Source organism: Leptinotarsa decemlineata, unplaced genomic scaffold, assembly GCF_025532065.1.
Source record: "Leptinotarsa decemlineata unplaced genomic scaffold, Ldec_3_MD MMD2_tig00078422_RagTag_RagTag, whole genome shotgun sequence".
Lineage (NCBI taxonomy): Eukaryota > Metazoa > Arthropoda > Insecta > Coleoptera > Chrysomelidae > Leptinotarsa > Leptinotarsa decemlineata.
The window spans coordinates 5,313,259-5,336,355 of NW_027412747.1; the positions used below are offsets into that span (position 1 = coordinate 5,313,259).

The 23,097-nt window shown below is 32.7% G+C and overlaps 1 protein-coding gene and 1 long non-coding RNA gene across 3 annotated transcripts in view; both read right to left on the minus strand.

The window, feature by feature from the left end:
• Positions 1-23,097, minus strand: part of LOC111510187 (cytochrome P450 4c3-like) — a 118,218-nt gene that overhangs the window by 20,385 nt on the left and 74,736 nt on the right. For both annotated transcript variants that reach the window (XM_074186180.1, XM_074186179.1), the window contains exons 8-9: positions 14,665-14,762; positions 11,656-11,724 (exon numbers count right to left, since the gene is read on the minus strand). In XM_074186180.1, coding sequence (XP_074042281.1) covers positions 11,656-11,724; positions 14,665-14,762 — 167 coding nt within the window. The remainder of the gene's footprint in view (positions 1-11,655; positions 11,725-14,664; positions 14,763-23,097) is intronic.
• LOC141487278 (uncharacterized) lies at positions 3,036-4,220 on the minus strand. Its single transcript, XR_012468304.1, has 3 exons — positions 3,857-4,220; positions 3,697-3,801; positions 3,036-3,638 (listed from the first exon to the last, which is right to left on the minus strand). It is a non-coding gene; the product is annotated as an uncharacterized lncRNA (long non-coding RNA).

The window sequence follows — 23,097 nt, forward strand, 5'->3', positions numbered from 1 at the left end:
GGTGCTCTGATTGCTATTTCTTCATATTCTTGATTTTGAATATGTATTGGTTTGGAAATTATTCTTCTTTCAATTATTTCCTTATTGAAATCCCCGCAAAGATTATATCCCCTGAATTAGCAATAAAATATTTTATCACACAAAGATTGGCATCTGTAGCTGTTTTGTTTTCAATTTCGATAATTGATGATTTACACGAATTTATTTTCAGAAATTTCAATGTTTTCATAAATTTAATATTGAATTCAGCCCTTCTATTGAAAACTGGAATAGCAAAAATAACATTTACTATATTAACCCAGCAAAAATTGAGTCCCATAGTTATTTTAAGATTATATCTTAATACAATTCATTTTTTTGTTTTTTTTCCTGCTATAGTAAGAGGGATTTCAGGATTAAATTAAATTAGATTACGAAAAATTTTAGCTTCTTTCTCTATCAATCATATAGCTCGAATATTAGCAAGAGTTTCATTTATAAAAATAATTTGATTTTGGTATTTCTGTATTTACTCTCTAATTTTAATAGACATTATTTTTATATTCTTGAAATTTTGCAAATTTTCCATTTAAAACAAATAATTTATTCAATAAATCAGTATTAATGAAAATTATTTTTTATTCTATTTTTTTTAATTTGGGATGATTACCTCCTTTTCTAGAATTTTTACCTAAATGACTGATCACTGATAGTTTGATTGAAAATAATTTTGTTTTAGTAACTTTCATTCTAATTAATTTTACATTAATTTCTATGTTCTTATATATTCGAATTACTTCCTGAATGTTAATTTTTTTCAGAAATGAATCAATTTTGATCAGCCCCTCAAAACTTAATTTTTGAATTATTTTATTGAATAGATTTACTTTAGTTGGATTATTCAAGGTAGTACAAACTCTCAAACTTCAAAGTTGACAATAGATTTTTATCTAGGCGTTAAAAATTGATTTCACCTTCAAATTTGCAATTTAAAATCAATTTTGACTATAACACTGACATATGACATATGACATTTTTATTTCGTTAATAAATTTGAAAATTCATTGCTTATTCTCAGCCATTCCACCGAACAAATGGTTATTCTCGACATATCATAAAAATATTGAAACTTTATATTTTATTTTTGGAGTATGAGCAGGAATATTAGGTACTTCATTACAAATTTCAATTCGAGCAGAATTGAGAAACCTTGGAACTTCAATCGGTAATGATCAAATTTATAATGGTATCGTAACTGCTTATGTTTTTGTTATACTTTTTTATAGTTTATAAACTTCAACTTTTCAGACTTCAATACAAATATATGGAAATTCTGATCTGGGAGTCCCGAAGTCACGTTTAATGGGTATTACAGGGTTTCCACGACTTTTGGTCAAATAGGAGTCAATTTAATGCGTGGAGTGAAATGAAAATATACATTATGTATATAACGCTCGCGTCCCCAATCGAATTTATGATGAACCAAAAATGTATATTTACTTTCAATTTTGGCAATAACTTATTTCCATTGAATTGTCTATTACTGACATCTGGTAAGGAGAGAAGGAAAATTATCAGAACCAGAAACAAGCCATGAAAATATCCGTTGGGAATCTGTAATATTCTAGAGTCTGGAGAGATGTTTACGATGACTATTTTGCGTCCGATATACGGACGTAAAATAGTCACAACTTTTCATCCACAGTTCATGACGAAGGACAATCGAACAGGGTTTAGAATGAGATATGCGAACAGCGTTGCCAGATTACAAATATTGGGAATTTTACCTGTATTTCGATGTTATCATTTTAAAAACACGATATATTATTGAAACATGTCGAATAAATGAGTCAGCATTCTACATAAACTCATTATATCAACCAACTATCCGTATACAAGCATTAATACTGAAAAAAATGTGTAAATATTATTCAGGAAAAATAATTTGTACCGAAACAGGTAGCGTATGAAAATTTCGGAATATATTCTTCAATAGTATATTTATCGACGAGCTCAAACAAATTTGCGTACCATACGTTCCTTGTGTGCGAAAAAAATAGTTCCGTATATTCGGAACTGAATTATTCCAAAAAGTCGAATTTCTCAATTATCAATAATAGTTTATCGATGAAAATTTCAGAATATATTACTCGAAAGTATATCTATCGTTGTGCTGGAACAGATTTTGCGTACCATACGTTCTTTCGGTGCGAAAAAAAAGTTTCGTATATTCGAAACTGAATTACTTATAAAAGTCAAATTTCTCACTTATCAAAAATAATTTGTCGATGAAAATTTCAGAATATATTTTTCTGAAGATTATCTATCGACATGCTCATACATATTTGCGTACCATACGTTCCTTGGGTGTGAAAAAAATAGTTTCGTGTATTCGGAACTCAATTATTAAAAAAAGTCAAATTACTCACTTATCAAAAATAGTTTGCCGATGAAAATTTCGGAATATATTTCTCAATAGTATATCTATCGACGTGCCCAAACAGATTTGCGTACCATACGTTCCTTGGGTGCGAAAAAAAATAGTTCCTTATAATCGGAACTGAATTACTCAAGAAAGTCAAATTTCTCACTTATTAAAAATAGTTAGATGAAAATATTAGAATATATTATTCAAAAGTATATCTATCGACGTGCTGAAACAGATTTGTGTATCATACGTTCCTTCGGTGCGAAAAAAAAGTTCCGTATAATCGGGACTGAATTAGTCCATAAAAAGTCAAATTTCTCACTTAAAAAAAGGTTGTTGATAAAATTTTCAGAGTACAGTCTTCGAAAGTATGTCTATCCACGTGTTTGATCAGATCCGATCAACATACTTCTCTTCTGTTCCTTTCAAATTTAAATTTTTAATTTGATTACATCTTTGGTATGGCTATTCGGTTGAACATTTGAATGAATAAAATAACATAATACCAAAATTAATTAATATCATTATCAATAATTATAGATTCGGATAGGTATTTATCATAATCTGACATAATATTGTACAGTTTACAATAAATTTGAAGTATCGACATTAATAGTTGATGGAAAAACTGAAATTGTAACTTTATCTGAATAAATGATCAACATTCGAAGTGAATAATACATTCTATTTTTCACAGAAACTGAAAACAATATTTCTAAGCAAAACAGAAAAATACTCAGCAATAGCTTCAAATTCAAATAATAATAAGTATTTTCAAACGAATTCAAACGAACAACAAATTTCTTATAGATAAATAAATAGCAGGATCTTCACATACTTTTGTCAACATTGCATCATACTAATTATTAAGAAGTCAAGACCACAGCTACCCATCGTTTATTATTCAGCGTAAGATAATCAGTGTCAAAAAATTTTCTTATCATAGGTATATTTTACATTTTCAAATCCGCTAAATATCTGTTTTCCAATTTTAGGTATGTATATGCAAACATTTTCAGTTTTGCAGTTTATTTCTGCCAAAGTTTTCGATATTGCAATTAGTTTCACAGAACATTGGTGTTTTGCTGAAAATTTCTGAAAGTGTGGATCTTTCCGAAGTTTCATTTGGGTTATCATCTTTGACTAATTACTGTGGTTTTGAGCTTCGACTTCATACATACATCCAACTTCAAGTAGTACTGACTTGACTGGTCGTTTTATATGGATAATTCTAAAAGTGAACAATTGTCATTCGTAAAAGAGTTAACATTGAATATTCAAAATATTACCTGACAGAACGTTGTATTTACCATTATTTGGCATGTTGGCCAAAATATAATTCTCCCTACGGTGACGATAGCATATGGCTGACTGGTCGTTATATATAGATAATTCTAAAAATGAAGTGTTATTCATAAAGAAGATAGCATTGAATATTTAAGATATTACCTGACAGAACGCTGTATTTACCATTATTTGGCATATTGGCCAAAATATAATTCTCCGTACGGTGACGGTGGCATATGGCTGACTGGTCGTTATATATAGATAATTCTAAAAATGAAGTTGTTATTCATAAAGAAGATAACATTGAATATTTGAAATATTACCTGACAGAACGTTGTATTTACCATTATTTGGCATGTTGGCCAAAATATAATTCTTCTTATGATGAAGGTAGCATATGACCGACTGGTGTTATATATAGATGATTTTAAAAATAAAGTTGTTATTCATAAAGAAGATAACATTGAATATCTGACAGAAGGTTGTATTCACCAAAATATAATTCTTGTTACGGTTGAGGTAGCATGAATGTATTTATATATATATATATATATATATATATATATATATATATATATATATATATATATATATATATATTTATTTATGAATAGAAGTGCATATTATCACAATTGAATTATCATAATTCGTTTCATATGTTTCAATAAATCGGTAGTTTCTTCATATACTAGAACATTTTCCATAATTGTACTTTTATATTTTTCAAATTCATCAATAAATTTAACGAATATGCATTCATTTTCCCAAATGAAAAGGTTTTCTTTCTATAAATTGTATAGTTATCGTTACATATTCATCACAAAAATTTAGTGACCAATTCCGTCAATGAACATCTATTTCGATAATTTTGCCAGAATTTTTTTACATTCTGAAAGCTATTATTATTAGAAAAAAAGAAGTAATCACAACTATGAGATTCTACACGGGTATATTGGGTAAAGGAGTACTATTTTGTAAAGATGTAATACCCGGAAAACATTTGTGCAATACCTTATGAAAAATCTAATGAAATTCTTGATATTGTCAATAGATATGATAAAAATTTACAGTTCACTATCGAAATAGAAAATAATCAGACCCTTCCTTTTCTTGATACGAGAGTTATCCGTAAAACTGACGATTCCTTGATTACTGATTGGTATGTCAAACCTATTAATTCAGGAAGATATATTAATTACTATTCTTTTCATAAAACATCAGTTAAAATCAATTTAGTACTCTGTTTGAAAGAAAAAATAGAAAAATTTGAACATCCTTCCCTCAAGCAAAAAAATCTCAGACTTCTTAGAGACATATTGATCGAAAATTCTTATCCCAGAAAACTTCTCAATAATACTGGCAATTATACAAATTTCAATGTAATCAACAGAAATGTATGTAATGATACACACTATTTTTATACAAGGTGTTGGCATCAGTATCTACTTCTTGTGGTGCAGATATCTGATCACTGTTCAAACTTGATGAATTCAGTAAAACTGATGTTTTATTTGTCAAAACATTTTTTGCTCTCAAAACAGATTCAGTTTCTGTGGTGCTACTCAGTAGAATTACCAGACACATGAGCCACTCAAATATTTCTTCCAATTCGTTGAGCTCAAATGAAGCAGCAAATTTGAATTTAAAAATTCCTCTCAGGAATGTCACTCGTGGTTTTATTTATGTCGTTGCAAATAACTTTGAAAAAATGACGACACATATGCATTTCAGTTATCTCATTTGGTCTTGAATTGTTATCATTCAAATAACTATATGTGTTGTTAATATAATCTAATAAAGACATATTATTCCAAAATATAGAAATTGCATTCAAAAATGCGTAAAAAAATCTACTACAATATTTGAAAATATTGGCCATCTCAATCTCAATCTATTTTTTAGCGAATTCCGTTTTTCAAGAAATATACAAAGTTTGGAATAACTACCTTCTTTACTATAATATGATTCTGATAAATCTATTTTGAGTACTGTTACAGCTTTTTTGATCTGTTGTAATAAATCACTTGTCATAATATGGTTTTCGTTATGAGACACGATGAGTTCCTTTATATTTCCGTAATTGAATCTGATAGCACGGTATATGTTGAACATATTTCTATTACTATCCACGCCAAAATTTATTTTTGCCAATTTATGAAATACATCATCGTTATATTTAATATTTTTCAACAAATCGTAAGTATAATTAAATATTATTGTGATGAATAAAACAATAATGAATCATGTATCTAACTGAAAGTGTCTAATTGATGGACTATTATTAATATAACTTCTAATCTAATTAATGTTGTTAACATACCTTCACTAAAAACAATTTTCAAACAAACAGCTACCCAAACCAAAACAAGTGAACCAGCAAGTTCGATGTGAAAAATAAATCCTTTGATACAATCGGAACCGAAAATTTATTATTTTGCAGGTCTGCAGGTCAACAAATTGTTTTCAATAGACATTGGTATCGTAATATTGAAGGAGGGCAGAAATTCTTGTAGGCTCATCATTTTCGACAATTCAAATCCCCACCCTTGTAGTATTGAAAAATTTCCCATTTCTCATAACATTGAAAATGAACCTTCCAGGTCAGCAGAAATTCTTGCAGGTCCGATCTACCAGTCATGAATTTCTACCAGATTATTCATTTTCGACAAAAAAATTCAATCTCCACCCTTCGAGTAAGAAAATATTTCACAATCCCCATGAAACTGAAAATGAACTTTTCTGACATGATACATTGGAGGTTGATTGTAATATTCCATATATATCAGATTTGGAAAATTTCAGATGGTCATTTTTTAGGTAAAGAGGATGCATCGGGTTGGAAAACTGAAATACCACGAAAGGAAAGTTGCAAGGGTTTTGCGTTTCCGTCCCATCTTGACAAAACTGAACCGGTAAACTTTGGCATACCATTGTGCGAAAGCTCTAATTTCTAGGATATTCGTGAGATTTTTATTATATTTCGAAGAGATGTGAGAACATTCCAGTGCCTACTAATGAGTACCTTAATCAGAATATAATCCCATTAAAATACTTGAGACACAATAGAAAGTGTGCTAGAGACATTTAGTCCTGGCAACGACGCCCAATATGGACTCTGCGGTATTGGAACTTTTGATTTTCTGGTTTTCACATGGCAGCGGTTAATGTTTATGAAGAAGTATTTTGTATCATTTTGATTCAACTGAAGTAAACAAAATATAGAAAAACTTTTTATGATAATTCCTTTCATGGAAGGCCTCTCAATATAACTAGTACACTCAGATCATTCTGATGTATAAATTCGTGGATGAGCAGAACCTATTGATATATTTTATCACACCGAAGGAACGTATGGTACGCAAATCTTTTTGAATCAGTCGATAGATATACTTCAGAAGAATATATTCTGAAATTTTCATCAACAAACTATTTTTGGTAAGTGAGTAATTTGACTTTTTTGAATAATTCTGTTTCGAATGTACGGAACTATTTTTTTTTTCGCACCGAAAGAACGTATGGTACGCAAATCTGTTCAGACACGTCGATAGATATACTTTAGTAGGATATATTCTGAAATTTTCATCGACAAACTATTTTTGATAAGTGAGAAATTTGACTTTATTAAGTAATTGAGTTCCGAATATACGGAACTCTTTTTTTTCGCACCGGAGGAACGTATGGTACGCAAATTTGTTCGAGCACATCGATAAATATACTTTCGAGTAATATATTCTGAAATTTCATCCGACAAACTATTTTTGATAAGTGAGAAATTGGACTTTTTTGAGTAATTCAGTTCCGAATATTGGAACTATCATTTGTCAGACACAAGGAATGTATGGTATGCAATTCTGTTTGGGCACGTCGATAGATATACTTTTGCAGAATTTATTCTGGAATTTTCATCAACAAACTATTTTTGATAAGTGAGTAATTTGACTTTCTTGAGTAATTCAGTTCCGAATATACGAAACTTTTTTTTTGCACCGAAGGAACGTATGGTACTCAAATCTGTTTCAGCACGTCGATAAATATACTTTCAAAGAATATATTCTGAAATTCTCATCGACAAACTATTTTTGATAAGTGAGAAATTTGACTTTAATGAGTAATTCACTTCCGAATATACGGAACTTTTTTTTCGCACCGAAGGAACGTGTGGTACGCAAATCTATTTTGGCACTTCGATGAATATACTTTCAAAGAATATATTCTGAAATTTTCACCGACAAACTATTTTTGATACGTGAGAAATTTCACTTTATTTGAGTAGTTCAGTTCCGAATATAAGGAACTATTTTATTTCGCACCCATGGAACGTATGGTGCGCAAATCTGTTCAAACACGTCGATAGATATACTTTAGAAGAATATATTCTGAAATTTCTATTGACGAACTATTTTTGATAAGTGAGAAATTTGACTTTATTTCAGTAATTCAGTTTCTAATATATGAAACTATTTTTTTTCGCACCCAAGGAACGTAAGATACGCAAATCTGTTTCAGCACGTCGATAGATATACTTTCGAAGAATTCATTGTGAAATTTTCATCAACAAACTATTTTTGATCAGTGACAAATTTGATATTTTGTAGATAAGTCTTTCCTGGGCATACGGTATCGTTCAACGCAGGATATTTCAAATGACATACCTTTTACAAGTCATAAAATTTTTACCGAGAAACTAATTTTCCAGTTTTCATACGCTACCTGTTTCGGTACAAATGAATTTTTCCTGAATAATATTTTACTCTCATTTTACATTTTTTTTCGGTATTTACCCATTAATTCCCAAAGATAATAATAAGAACTATTTGGATGATTGAACTATTTATTATGGATAAAAATGAATTCGAATAGCCAGTTATAACAAAAAAACATTTTTTTTTTCTTAACACTAGGTGCAGCAAAATGTTGCGTTAATGCAACTTTGGGATTTGTAGGATACATGATCAAGCTTTGTGAAATTGTTGGAAGCAGTCAGGATGGAGATGTACCTGACATTTCGTACACATATATATGGTATTGCTCTTACATTGTCGGCATCTTCTCCTGGCCTTATTTTCCTGTTCAACTATGATATAACCAACATTGTCAAAGCGCAAAGTGGAAGGTAATGCATTTTTGGATGGTCTTCCACAGGTTGGGTTCACAGAATCAGTATGTCCTACAATTTCCTCATTTCCTTGACTACAAGTTTCCTCTGCTTTCATCAGACTGACCGCAACATACGATTTGAACTCTAACTGTGAGATTTTCTGTTTATTTGCTATATTATATACTTTCCAGGAATTTACAATAACACTATCCATCAAATTTATGAAAAGCGGCCACCACAATTTTTTCCCCTTTACATGAATCCTGTAGTTTGAAATGCCGTTATCGTGGAGATCAACTCCTCCCATGAACTGGTTGTAATCGGCAATAAGTTTTGGCTGAGGAATCGCAATTTTATTTTTTTCTTTCCTATCGTATCGTTTTGCAGCTACAAGGGGTTCAATGCTGCAAGTATTACTTGCCATTGTTGCAACAGAGTTATCATTCCATCTGACTAGAAGAATTTCCTGATCCTTATCAAATGAAAAGTCATAGAAACCCCTATCTTTCTTTTTTATGACTTTCACAGTTTCCAGTGTATTATTACATGTTCGATTTTCACGAATTGTTCCGGTTGCATAAAAACCTTTTTCCCTCAATGAACAAAACAGTTCATAAGAAGAAAAAAAGTTGTCGAAAAATACAGGATGTTTAGATGGCTGAGGTACAGCGGACAAAAGATCCAGGACAACCCTTTCTCCTAACCCTAACTCGTTTCTATCATCATTGCTTCTCCCACCGTATGGAATGAATTTATACAAATATCCATTAGAACTACACAGACACCACAATTTGAATCCAAACCTAATTGGCTTGCCTTTTATAAACATTTCACAACTATGACGACCAAAGTATGGCACCATCTCCTCATCAATAGACAAATTATGGGAAAAAATTCCGAATTGCATGTTTCTTTCGTTCATCATATCAAAAATGGGTCTCAGTTTCAAAAATCTATCATCTGTATTCAGTTGATCATTATCTGATAAATGTATATTTCGTTTGATGGCATCAAATCTGTTCCTGCTCATACAAACTCTCACTAGCGGTATACCTTTGTCTACGTCCTTTGACCAATACATTTTTGTAGCTGGTAAGGTATGGTAGCCAGAAAAGAACAATATACCACAAAAGCGCTTCAAACTTGCCCAGCTTAGTTCAAAGGAATGTCGATTATGATCATTCGCATATTTTTTTGAAAAATGAACGATTTTATCCCAGATTTCATCAGTGAAGTACAAAGAGAAAACTTCGTAAGGAGACTTTCCACCAATTTTACTTTCTATTTTCTCTAGTCTAATACGTTCTTCCTCTTGTGGTGCAGTTGTATATGTAGGATGTTCTTTCTTCCATTTTGGAATAGCTTTCTTCACCTTTTCCTTCTTCGTTTTATTTTTGTCCGTTTTGGAAGAACTCTTTCCTATTTTTGAAGTTGATGGGATAGGTTGTTCATCAACTCCTTGAGATTCATCAGGATAATTTGCGTGGATTTCGTAAGTCCCAGCGACGTCTGTAATATCCAGTTCAGTCTCGGTTATACCTTCATCGATCTCCTCTTCGTCTGTCAGTTCATCAACCGGTGGTGGTATATATACGGTGCAATACCGTCAGCTTGTTGTAATTCATCGTCCTCTTCTAATAATGCCATCATTCCTGCAGTAGATAACGGCCTTCTGTTTTCCCAAGACATAACCTGAATCAAACCAATAAGAATGAAATCATACATAATATAGATTATATAGAATATTATGCAATTCACACATTGCAATAGATGAAATTACTCACTTGAATTGTATGAATCACAAGATGTTTTCGAAATAAACAGTTCACTAACCAATAATATCAATTATTCAATAGAGTAATACTAACGAGCACAAATTCACGACCTAACAATTTCAACTACACAGGAATCAACAGGTTGTGGAACCATATCATCACGATCGCCACGTGTCTCGCCCTCTCCGAACTTTTCCGAATTCTAATAATTAGTAATCCCAAAGTTGCGTAAACGCAACAATAATCAAAATAGCATATCATACAAAAACTGATGAATTTTCAACATATGGGACGGTGTGATATTCTGTACTGAGACTATGTAAGGTTATTTTCGCGAACTATCGTATATATTTCCTTTCAGTCTATTATTTCTGGGACAGTCAAACAGGGACGGATTGAAAATTATATTTGAGTACTTTTGAAAAGTTTACCAAAAATACGATTTCTCAATAAATCACTGAATTTTCTTGCCAAATTATCAATAAATATGCCTTTAATAACATACAATGGGTGAAAATTCAAAAAACTCAAAGACGTATTCACGAAAAAATAGATTGAAAAATGTTTCGTATGCGCAACGTTGGGAACTAATGGGTTAATTCTTGTATACGGACAGTTGGCTGATATAATAAGTTTATGTAGAATGCTGACTAATTTATTCGACATATTTCAATAATATATCTTGTTTTTTAAATGATAACATCGAAATACAGGTAAAATTCTTAATATTTGCAATCTGGCAACAATGTTCGCAAATCTCATTCTAAACCCTGTTCGATTGTCCTTCGTCATAAACTGTGGATGAAAAGTTGTGGGTAATTTCACACTAATGTTTATCGTAGGTATTCCAATTATGATTACTATCAGTTTTTTTACCTTACTATTTATCATATCGATAGATATCTGAAGGTGATTATTGTGTTGTTTTGTTCTTTCATTTTGTTAACGACTTTGTCAATGAGAATTATGTTCTTCAGACAATAAAGTACATTTTCATTTGATTTGATTTGATGATTTCTCTTAAAATTTTCTATATGAATCAAACTTCTATCTATAATTTCATATAAACAACACTGAAAAATTTTTACCTGAACTTCTGGATACAATCCTAATAGGTTGAGAAGGAAACATGTCGAAGATGCATTGGTTTCACTGCCCTGAAAGGAAATTAAAATCATGAATTTACCTACAATCACACACCTCGAAAAAAATCCATTTTCAACTTGAAAACAACTTTTTTGTCAAGAAGTGAGTATGATCGCTCAACTTAGTGAAATAATTTTGGTTTTTCTTTACTCAAGAAGCGAGAAATGTTACATTAGACGTGAGAACGAACTTTTTCGACGGCTCTCCAATTTTTCAACATTATTCAAAAAAATTAAATACTTTCGAAATGAAGAAAAAAACAGTCAACTTCGAAAAAATCACTCCACGAAAATGTATTGATAATGTACAGAAGCTACTTTTAGATACGACTTACAAGAAAAGCCTTTTCGTAACAACTAATTTCGATTGAATATTGAATTGAACGCATATCAATTCCCCCTAGGAAGTGTGTACTCCAAACATTCATTATGAAAATAAAACAGAAATCATTCAGAAGAACGCTACACAATATGATATATGGAAGAGTATCGATATAGAATTTCAATCACATTGATCATTATCATTCTTGAGAACAAGACACTTTATCAGCACTATTTTGGATAACACTTAAAAACGAGGCACTCATTCCTTTCATAACATTATGACTTCATGCCACCGGAAGGTATAAATCTATTCATGTCACGATGGCAGTACTTAAAGACATCCATAGGGTTATATGAAATAAAATGAATTTTTTCCTTCGAAAGTTTCCCACATTTTTTCTTGAAGATGGAGCCTTAGAAATCCAAAGAGCAATCTCTCCTAAGAAATATATGACTCATGACAAAAAAACTTAAAAAAAGATTCATTAGTGAAGGATATCACGAATGGATGACATGAAACCTTGAATAGCATTCAAAAATGTTTTCTCCCTTTGTTTTTTATTCGATTTTTATTCGATTTCAAACAGTTTTTATGCGATTACAAAAATTCACCTCTGATGTTAAATTGGAACCCGAGACCACAGTCTACCGTTCTAACGACTACTTCAGTGGGGTGTGTCGTAACTCTCATTTGTTAATAACTGACGAACTTATGAAAAGTATCAATTTTTCAACCACAATAACAATTTCTGGTGAATAACCTACCTTTGTGTTTACTTCCCGAGTCTATATCCTTTTTAGAAACTATATGAAAGAAAAGTTAAATCATGAATTTACCTATTTATTATACCCTCGAAGGTTATCTATCTGAAGTTATGATGTAACATAGCACGATATACCGTCTGAAGAAATTATCGTGAAGCGAAACACGTGTTGCGTTTTTGTGAAACATTATAGTGAGAATCCCACAATGAAGTGTTTCTTGACTACGAGAATTCCAGTGTATGATTTGAAAATGAGTAAGTACAATTTACTCGTACAGGAAAGGATCACATATCTTTTGAGTATGATGAATTTGTTTTTATATTCATCAAGGAGAAACATGGAGAATCGAGAGGTGTTGCGCTTGATATTTCTAAGAATTTTGACATAGCATGGGGGTTGCGATGCTATGGTTTGTCGGATAATTTTTTGTATGGCTCTTCAGCTTTCCGAAAGAGCATTTATGCAAGTGGCCGTCGACTTATATCTCTCGAGTACTTTCACCATCAACGCTGGTGTTCCCCAGAGATCCATATTGTCCTCAACCCTCTTTTTATTGCATATCAACTACCTATTACAATGAAACAAAAATCCAATATATTACTTTGCTGACGACAAACATACTTGTCTCGTCATTCCATTTGGATTCCAGAACAACGGCTACGGAGGCACATCTTCACCGGCAGCAGGAGGTTGCATATCTTAATTAGGATAAAGAAGTGCTTTCGAAATGGGGTGAAAGTAATCAAGTTCAATTCAATGCCACATAAACCCAGGCATCGGTTATGATAATATCAGGTCGTACAATTCCGCTTTCTGCTTCGATAAGTATGTTGAGGGTTAAAATGGACACTAATATATATTGGCACAATCATGTCGCTGTAATTGCAAAGGCTGCTTCTTAAAAGCTTGGAACACTGTTCTGAACCAGAAAACTGTCCACACCTCAGCAACTTCTGATGCTTTATAAAGGTCAGACCAGAACTGTAGTGTTTGTGTTTTGTCCTTAAAAAAAATCTCGTTATCAAAAGCGACTGAGAAATAATACGTTTCCAATTATGTTCACCTCTTTGATAAAATATTGAAGTAGACAATCCAATAACAGCTAACGGATCATTCAGAGCGAGTAAAGAAGAATTTTCTTTTAATACTTCAGATATTTTCAAGTTTAGAAGGAAGTTGTGGCAGCAATATTGCAAAGTTTATCGTAGTGAAATAGCAATAAAATTGTAAAGTTTTCACCTGAGTAGGCCATAATTACGCCACTGTGACATTGCCACAATATCATTTGGACTTAGATCGGTTGGACGTGGGTGCTTTGTTCACTCAGTCAATTGGCCGATGTGTGAGTCGATTGTTCAAGTCGCAGGCAGAACGCTCGATTTCAACTCGCTATCGTCCAATCCGTGTTAGGAATCACACGTTAAAAGTTAAGACCTCGTCCTTAGCTCGCACAAGTTTCGACTTTGAGAGTTGTCGTTCTTAGGGATGCAATAGCTGGTTAACGAAAAAAATATATTTCAAACATATTTTTTCAAACATAGATGTGATTTTCCATGCCGTATTATGATATCGCCACAATATTTTGTAGATGTGGTTATGCTCTCTGGATAATGAAACAGAGTTTATCGATAGGAAGAAACTCTGTTTTGAAAGTAATTCAAGAAGACCCTTTCATTATCACCTATCGAAATTGTCGTGACAGATTTTATATTTATATCAATTTTGGTCACCATTAGACCAAAAGATGTTGAGGCTATATTCCGAAACCATTTTTGAATAATCTCACGCAACCATCGTAAACATCGAAATAAGGAATATGGTGGATTTAAAATTTTAATAGATTTGGAATTTCCATCTACTCACGGCTAAACAGAATGTTTTCGCCTCAGCAATCACTTCCTCCATTGTGAAAGAAGGGTCCTTCAGCATCAGATTCAAAAAAGGAAGTCGTTCAATAGACTCTGGAATAAAAAAAAATAAATATATATATATATATATATATATATATATATATATATATATATATATATATATATATATATATATATATATATATATATATATATATATATATTTATATATATATATATATATATATATATATATATATATATATATATATATATATATATATATATATATATATATATATATATATATAATTCAATGTATGAGTGAAGTCATAAAGAAAAAGTTTTTGACATCATCAATGATTTGATGCGTTGAATAAGCTATGAAGTAAGTGTCATATTTCATTTGATTCTATAATGACCTGTTACTTGATGAACATTAATAACACTATCCATGATGATGATCAAGCATGAGAAAATGAATTAATTATCGAAATCCATCTTTCCTAGCTACCTATACCGTAGGTTCTGGTAAATCCCTGTTGAAAAACAACCACTTTCTCGACTGATACCATGCTAGATATTGCAATATATACGACAGACATTCATGCAAGATACCTCACATAGGTTGTTTCCGCAGATGTTTCTCGTCCATCCAGCAGCAGGACCATGCTGAAATCATTCGAGTAGATCACCTACAGGCCGATTTTGAGTTATAACCCCTCATCAGTGCAGAAAAGATCCGATCCAATCAGCAAAGTGCCTGGGATTTGATTAATTTCAATGCGACTCGATTGCATGTACGGAACATTCGTCCAAGATAGTAACAGCTCCATTTGGTGATCTTTTCTGCATTGATGAAAAATAATACTAAAATATTCTACTACTAGAATCATTTTAGCATGCTCTTGCTGTTCAATGTATGAGAAACATATGCGAGACTAATTTCTGCGAGGTATTTTGAATGGATGTATGTTGGATATAACTCAATATCCAGCGTAGTATTAGCCGGGGAAATAGTACTTTTTTGGCAGGCATGTGCCAGAACCTACGGTCTAGGAGAGATGGATATTTCGAGATTTTGTTTCAAAATATTCCTTTTCTTTCAAGTACGTGTCTTTCATCGATACAGCTTTCAGAATAATAAAGCAATTTTCACAAATGAAATTTTCATTGTAGACGCTTTCGCTAACACTGTAGCTTTATACTACCGATAGCTACGGTGTTATCAAAACTCGTGTTTATTTGTGAAAATTGCTCAATTATATTCATCTTTAATTAACGATTACTGTACAGGAACTGTACCTGAAGGCTTCGAAACCTCAAGTTGGAGTACCATCATTACCAATGACCACTCATCATACTGTCAATTGAATGTCTTCGGATTAAAAATCATATACCTTGAGAAGAACGCATTCTATATTTTCCGGTAGAAATAATTCATGATACTCAACAACCAATTTTTATTGTAACTGATTTCGAACACTCCATTTTACAGATTATTGAGATCCTTTTGGTTCTCCCACAAAACCGCAACAGTGTGAAACTATCATATTGTACCAACTGGAGACAAATCCTATGCCTTACCATACAAGAGAACGGGTACTTAATAAAAATCTCCAATACTGTGGGCGAGTTATTCCTTTACATAACCCAACTATAGTTATTCCCGTATTGAATATTTTGGTTTCTTCCAATCCACAAAGTGATGAGCTCAAAATTCTTGCTCCAGATAAGATAACCAAACTCAACTCTTATTCCCAGAGGAAAAACCCTTTTCTTTTTCCTTTCCTTTTTTTCCCTATCAACGTTATTCAAGATCGAATTATTCTGATTGTCTTTAGGCACAAAAAACTGAACTGAAGAGTTTGGAATAAAGTGAATGAAATTTGAAATGAAAATTCTTTCTTATTTATAAACTTACATATTATACTAACTATAAATTGTTGTAATATAAACTAGTTCGCTACATTTTTTGATTCTCATAACTGTATACAGGGTGTAACTGAATAAGTGTAAAACATTTGAGGAGGTGATTCCTCATCGGAAAAAGATAGGATCTTTCATATAAAGAAATTTCATTGGAGCATATATAACAATTTTTTCACAAGCACTAAAAAAGTAACAATATTGGAATTAACCTAACGTTTTGTACTAGCAAAAAGACAGTTAGCCAAAAATGTATTTGGTTTACCCCATGGTTGTGAGGGGTGGAAAACGCAACCCCTAAAATTTATTTCCAATGTAACTTTTAATCTTATTATTTGTTTACCATTTAAAAATGCATTTCCGATAGCCTGTTTCATTCTGAACAAAAAATGTTCCCTGGATTTTTTGCCCAAAATAAAACAGTTCGCAGCAAACAATTATTTTACAAACAACTACAGAGATACATCGTCATAAATGCAAAAATACGAAACTAATCTATCTAGTAGGTCGCTATTAGCGATAGTAACAATTGAATTGGTATGACGCTGTCAGTTTGTGAATTTTGGAAATTGAATTAATATTAAATGTGTGTTGTTGTTCTGTTCTTAATTTGTTACTTTAATAATTCACTTGTTATTAAAATGGCATACACAAATGAGGAAATGGCTGATATGCATCACGTTTACGGTCTGTCGCAGGAAAATGGGTTAGAAGCTTCTAGAAGTTATACTGAAATGTATCCTCAATGGCAGCATCCTTCACATATAATATTTGCTCGATTTCATCAACGATTACGAGAATATTGTTCATTCGACAAAAGAACGCAGGATAGTGGTCGCCATCGAGAAGTACGAACACCACAGCTTGAGGAAGCAGTACTTAATTTGATTGAAGAACAACCTACTACCAGTACTAGGAAGATTTCTTTCCAGCTAAATGTTGATCATATGACGGTATTTTGAATTTTAAAGAAACAACTCTTACACCCTCACCATCTGCAACGAGTACAGGCACTGTTACCGCGAGACTTTCCGAACCGTCTTGAATTTTGCAATTGGATGCTGGAAATGATTAGAAGAAATAGTGACTTTCTGAAGACGATAGAATTCACAGACGAATGTATATTTTCTCGGGACAAGATTATCAATTCTCATAATTACCACATATGGGCTGATGAAAACCCTCACGCTATTGTCGAAACTAACCATCAAGAACAGTTTTCTCCTAACGTGTGGCTCGGAGTTGTTGGGGATGATTTAATTGGGCCTCATTTTCTACCTCCTCGATTGAATGGTGAAGCATACGTTCAATTTTTAAGAGAAGTGCATCCAGTACTGCTGAAGGAAGTACCTATGTTTTTTATATGATGTTTATATATGTTTTTTATGCATGATGGGGCTCCCGCCCATTTCAATCAAGTAGCACGTCAGCATTCAACTGAAACATATGCAAATCAATCCTCTCAATTTCTATATTTGGAGCCATTTACAGCATTTGGTTTATCGTACTCCTGTTCGCGATGTAGAGGAAGAAATTCCCGCCTCGACATAGGCATCGACATATTATTTTTCGGTGGTAGTTTTTCAGTTACTTATTCTCACAATCATAGCAATTGATCACCCCATGAAAAAGTTATCTCAACTGAATTTTTTCACCATGGGTAATTATGAAAAACTTCGATATTTAAGGTAGTTGATTTCTGAGTCGAAAACTCTGAAATACAATGAAAATACAAATAATCACACCTAATTCTCGTCAAACATATATTTACAAACTGATAGAAGTCAACAAAATTGCTAGAAAAATCAAAATTTTTTTTCGTTATATTCGGATGAGGTGGAATCATCATCGGGTTGAATAATGATCGGAGTTATGCAACTTTGCACATAATATTTGTTCCCTTTTTTTATAACGTGAGCCACACAGTTCTTCCACACATCACTATTACCTACTTCATTCACCACTCGCCTTATATTGTCAAGCACCACAGCATTCAAAGTCGGTGACTGATTACATTTCCGCAATCTTTCTTTCATTGTGGCCCAAACCATTTCAATTGGATTGGACACACAATAGTATGGAGGCAAATATAAGAAAATATGACCATGTGTTTCACACATCGAATCAATAATATACTCTTTTTTGAAATTACGTTGTTTTATGGTCGCCAGTAATACCTTTCCGTTGGAATCTTTTCGGGTATTTCCATGTCATGATTTCGCATGAAATAAACAATATCTGTTTTTTTTTGTGTTATTGTTTAGTATTGTAGTCAATAACCGGGAATGATACGAAGCGTTATCCATAACAATAACAGAGTTTGGAGGAATATTTGGGAGAAGCTGCTCACTGAACCAGGTTTCGAATAAAGCCGCAGTCATATCTTCGTGGTAATCAATAATAGATTAAAAAGCGGACAAATTAATTCGCAGGTAGAAAAATCAATTAGGATAATCATCATTTAACAAAGTCCACATCGGACCAAAAAACTTTATATGAACAGCTCACCCTTGTCTTTAGATTCAGTATCAATTTGCTTCTCCTGAAGATGCTAACCTTGTTAGCGAAACGCGCGTCGAGTGCAAAAATATCAGTTTGGTGTTAGGGTAAATGATCTCTAGAAAAAGTTTTCAAAAATCGGTTTGCAAAACCTCTCACTACCTCACCTAACCTCACGAACACAGGGCACTGATAAAGAAATGTTGTGAAACGGACGCTTTGAACATAAAAGCACTATTAGTATATACATTTCCCATTTGCCGGGCAGTGATTATGAACACCCCTCGTAGTGCTCTTATTTTTATTGCCGTTCCAATTGGAAATGGATAGACTATACCAGCTGATCTGGAGAGGACGATGACCCTACCAGGTATGGTTTGGTATTGTACAGTATGCTCCAAGAAGTTGGACTTGGATGCACGTGATTCTACCACACTACCGGATATTCTGAAAAAATTGAGCAATATTGAGAATGACATCACAGCTCTGATGAAATCGCATTCCGATATATTTCAGTCTGTACAATTTTATGGCGACAAAATAGATGATTTTGCTACAAAAATGCAGGAATTTGAGGTGACTATTGTATCCTTCAGACACGCTAAACAGCAGATTGACAATAATACACTGAACATTACTAATTTGGCTGATGAAATCGATAAAATTCAGCAATATTCACGTATGAACAACTTAGAAATATCAGGAGTACCGGAAGAGAAAAACGAAAACCTAATCACAATTACGGAAAATATTATAAGGGTACTGGGATGCACCTTTGAAAGGGATTCAATTTATAGTTGCCACAGGGTGGCCCACTTCGATAGAGATAACAAAAAGTCACGTAACATAATACTGAAACTTTTATTGAATGCACAGAAGCAGGAAATTATTTCAGAAATCCGAAAAAGGAAAACATTATCTTCGGAAGAAGTGAACAAGATATACATAAATGATCATTTAACTTTCAAGAACAGGGAACTCTATAGAAAGGCCAGAGAATGTTGCAAGGGGAAGTCTTTTCAGTGTTGGACACGCGATTATTGCAAGATTTTCATGAGACCTCCGAGACCTCCGAGACCTCCGAGACCGAGACCTCCAAGATACGTCTGATCAACAATGAGAACAGCATACCAAATTTCACATAGGCTACAACATGAACAATCAATTTCTTCATCAGTGTAAAAATAATTCATATTCCCCTTATACCGATTAATGTGGAATATTCATTTTCAAAACACAATAGGTCTGAGGACGAAAGTTAAAGAATTTTTTCTATCTACTCTCTGTCTAACTGTCTAACGATGTTATAATTATTTGTGTGAAACTTGGCTTAATGACTCGACTGATAGTAGTGAACTATTTTCTGACTATTATTCCGTTTACCCTAATGATAGAGGTCCAATTGTAAGTGGTAAAAGAAGGACGGAGGAGGACTGTTAATCGCAGTTAGGAATAATTTTAATCTGAGTGGGCAGGACAGGGTATCGTTGAAGACCTATGGGTCAAGATTCAGTTAAAAAATGGTAAAGGTGTTCAGTTTTGTTGCACTCATATTCCCCCACATGCAAGTACTGTTGATATCAGAAACTACTTGAATAGGGTAAGTGGAATAGTGAATAATAATCACAATGATTTCTATTTTATCATCGATGACTATAACGCTCCCGATATACCTTGGACAAAATATAATGAAGATAATTTTTACCATGGTACGCCAGCCAAAACTATAGATGAAGAAATTGTCGATACTTTCTCCTTTTTGGATGTCAAACAATTCAATTTAATTATATTGACAATCATTACAGTACAATCTTAGACTTATGTGATGATGTGAAAGTAAAGCATTGCACTGTACCGTTGGTGAAGGAATACTTCCACCATTCTGCTTTGGAAATAAATTCAGAAATTCCTGATATTGTTCTCGCAGAAAAAATATCTCATTAAAGTAATCTCCTTTGGAAGGCTAGGTTAGGTTAGGTTAGGTCCAAGGTTATTGGATCTATTCGACTCTCCACCGCAAGGGTTTATCGTGGTTCACACCTATTCACACTCGGCCAAATAAACCCAGCTTCTTAACGAAACCGATTAGTTTGTATGGTGAGTGGTCTTTCAGGTCAAATGGTAAGAGTACGGCTCTGCCGAACTCTAAAGACCTGATTCGGTCCCCAGCGGGGCAGGCACAAAACTCTGTTAATGAGATAGTCGGATAGTCAAATTGCAAAATTCCCACTTCGATACTCATGACAACCTCCTTCGGAAGGCTAACTATAACATCATAAACGAAAAAATTGGAAATATCGACTGGTATTTTCTCTTAAATAACGCTAATGTTGATGTCATGGTTGGCCTTTTTTACAAAGAAATTAATGAAATTATTACGAGACACGTACAATCTATAATGATAAAAAAAACTGTCTAATCTGGTTTTAGTATAATACAAAGAAACTGATAGAAAATAAATCTAAACTGCCCAAAAACTGGAAAACATACAAAAAAAAGAAGATTACTTGAACTTTTCAATATTGCGTAAAGAGATTGAAAAACAAATCAATTCAGATTACTCCGAATACATTAATAATCTAGAGAGATATGGCGACGAATGTGAAGAAATTCCGGTCATACATTTCCAACAAAAATAAGAAACCGCATCATCGATGCGGATTTCAACTTTAATGCCCATTCTGCTGTATCTTATTCGTTTGGATTCCATTCAATTTTATTTATGGTGTATAGTTTTCAGAAACGCATAAACAAATGATTGCTCATTAGAATCACAAATAATACTAGGTTCAGGAAAAAAAAATTAGACATTCATTTTTCGAACTGGAAAAGTTGTTTGGAAGTGTCAGAATCCTCATATTTCGAATACTATTCCTCATTCTCCGTTCATGAAGGCATTGTGATTCATTCATTCCATTTTTGTATATACTTAGCTATGGCTTAGTAGAATCAAAAATGCTTACGAAAAAAAAATTTTTTTTGAAAAACAATTATTGGAACAAGTTATTTGAAATCTCCTCAAATAAGTTCATCTCGAATAATATCCAAATCAGAACTATCATGCAGGATGTATCATTTCAACTCCAACCACCCCTACATCTTTTTTTATCGAAAAAGTGTTCAAAACTGAATTTGTTTATGTATACTTTTCAAAATAGCCGCATCTTTTTTGAATCGCACAAGTTGTTTGGGATCTTCTGAAATGATAATTTCTTCAATGATAATCTTGTAATTTTGTATATTTTTATTGAAGATCTGTTAGCTGATGATATTTCAGGCAACAATTTTCTTCTCCAATAGATATAAATTTCGTTGAACAACCGGACTTATGAAGGGCCTATGGACATAGGCTTCCACGGCGGAGTCATGATTAAAGATAAAAGATCCGGGTTGGTGGGCCGTGGTCGAATGGAACACTCTATTGTAAGATTTTCACTGAACAGTTTTACGAAAACGCAATACGCCATACAATGGCTTCCTCGAGCGTGTCTTTAATTTGAGTAAAGACATGGATTGTCAACTAGTCTCGGCCAATTATATCATATATCGGTGCGTTGACTGCGAGGACGAAGATTATACTTCGAAGTCTCAGCAATGACTTTTCCAGGCCTCGCGAAAATGATTCACTTCAGGCCTTTTTTGAAAAAGTGGTCTCACCCGAAAAAAAAGTGTGAAAAATGTGTTTTGAGCATTTTTGATTAAGTCATTTCAACTCAAAACAAGCCAATATGAAGAATTGGTTAAATTGCTTTTTCACTTCAATTTTAAATCAATGAAAACTTAGAATTAAAAAAAACATAATAATTCAGGTCTAACAGAAAAATAAATCCCGTTGGAAATTAATCCTTTTATTGCTTTTGTAATGAATGAGTATATATAGAATCATAAATCATTCATTTTATTATTCATGAATATTATTATTTGTTCAGTTTTTTCAAGTGGAAATTGGCGGAAATCCGACGCCCCTATCATCGCATTCTTTTGGTCACGCATTTCCAGCTTTTGTAATCAACCAATG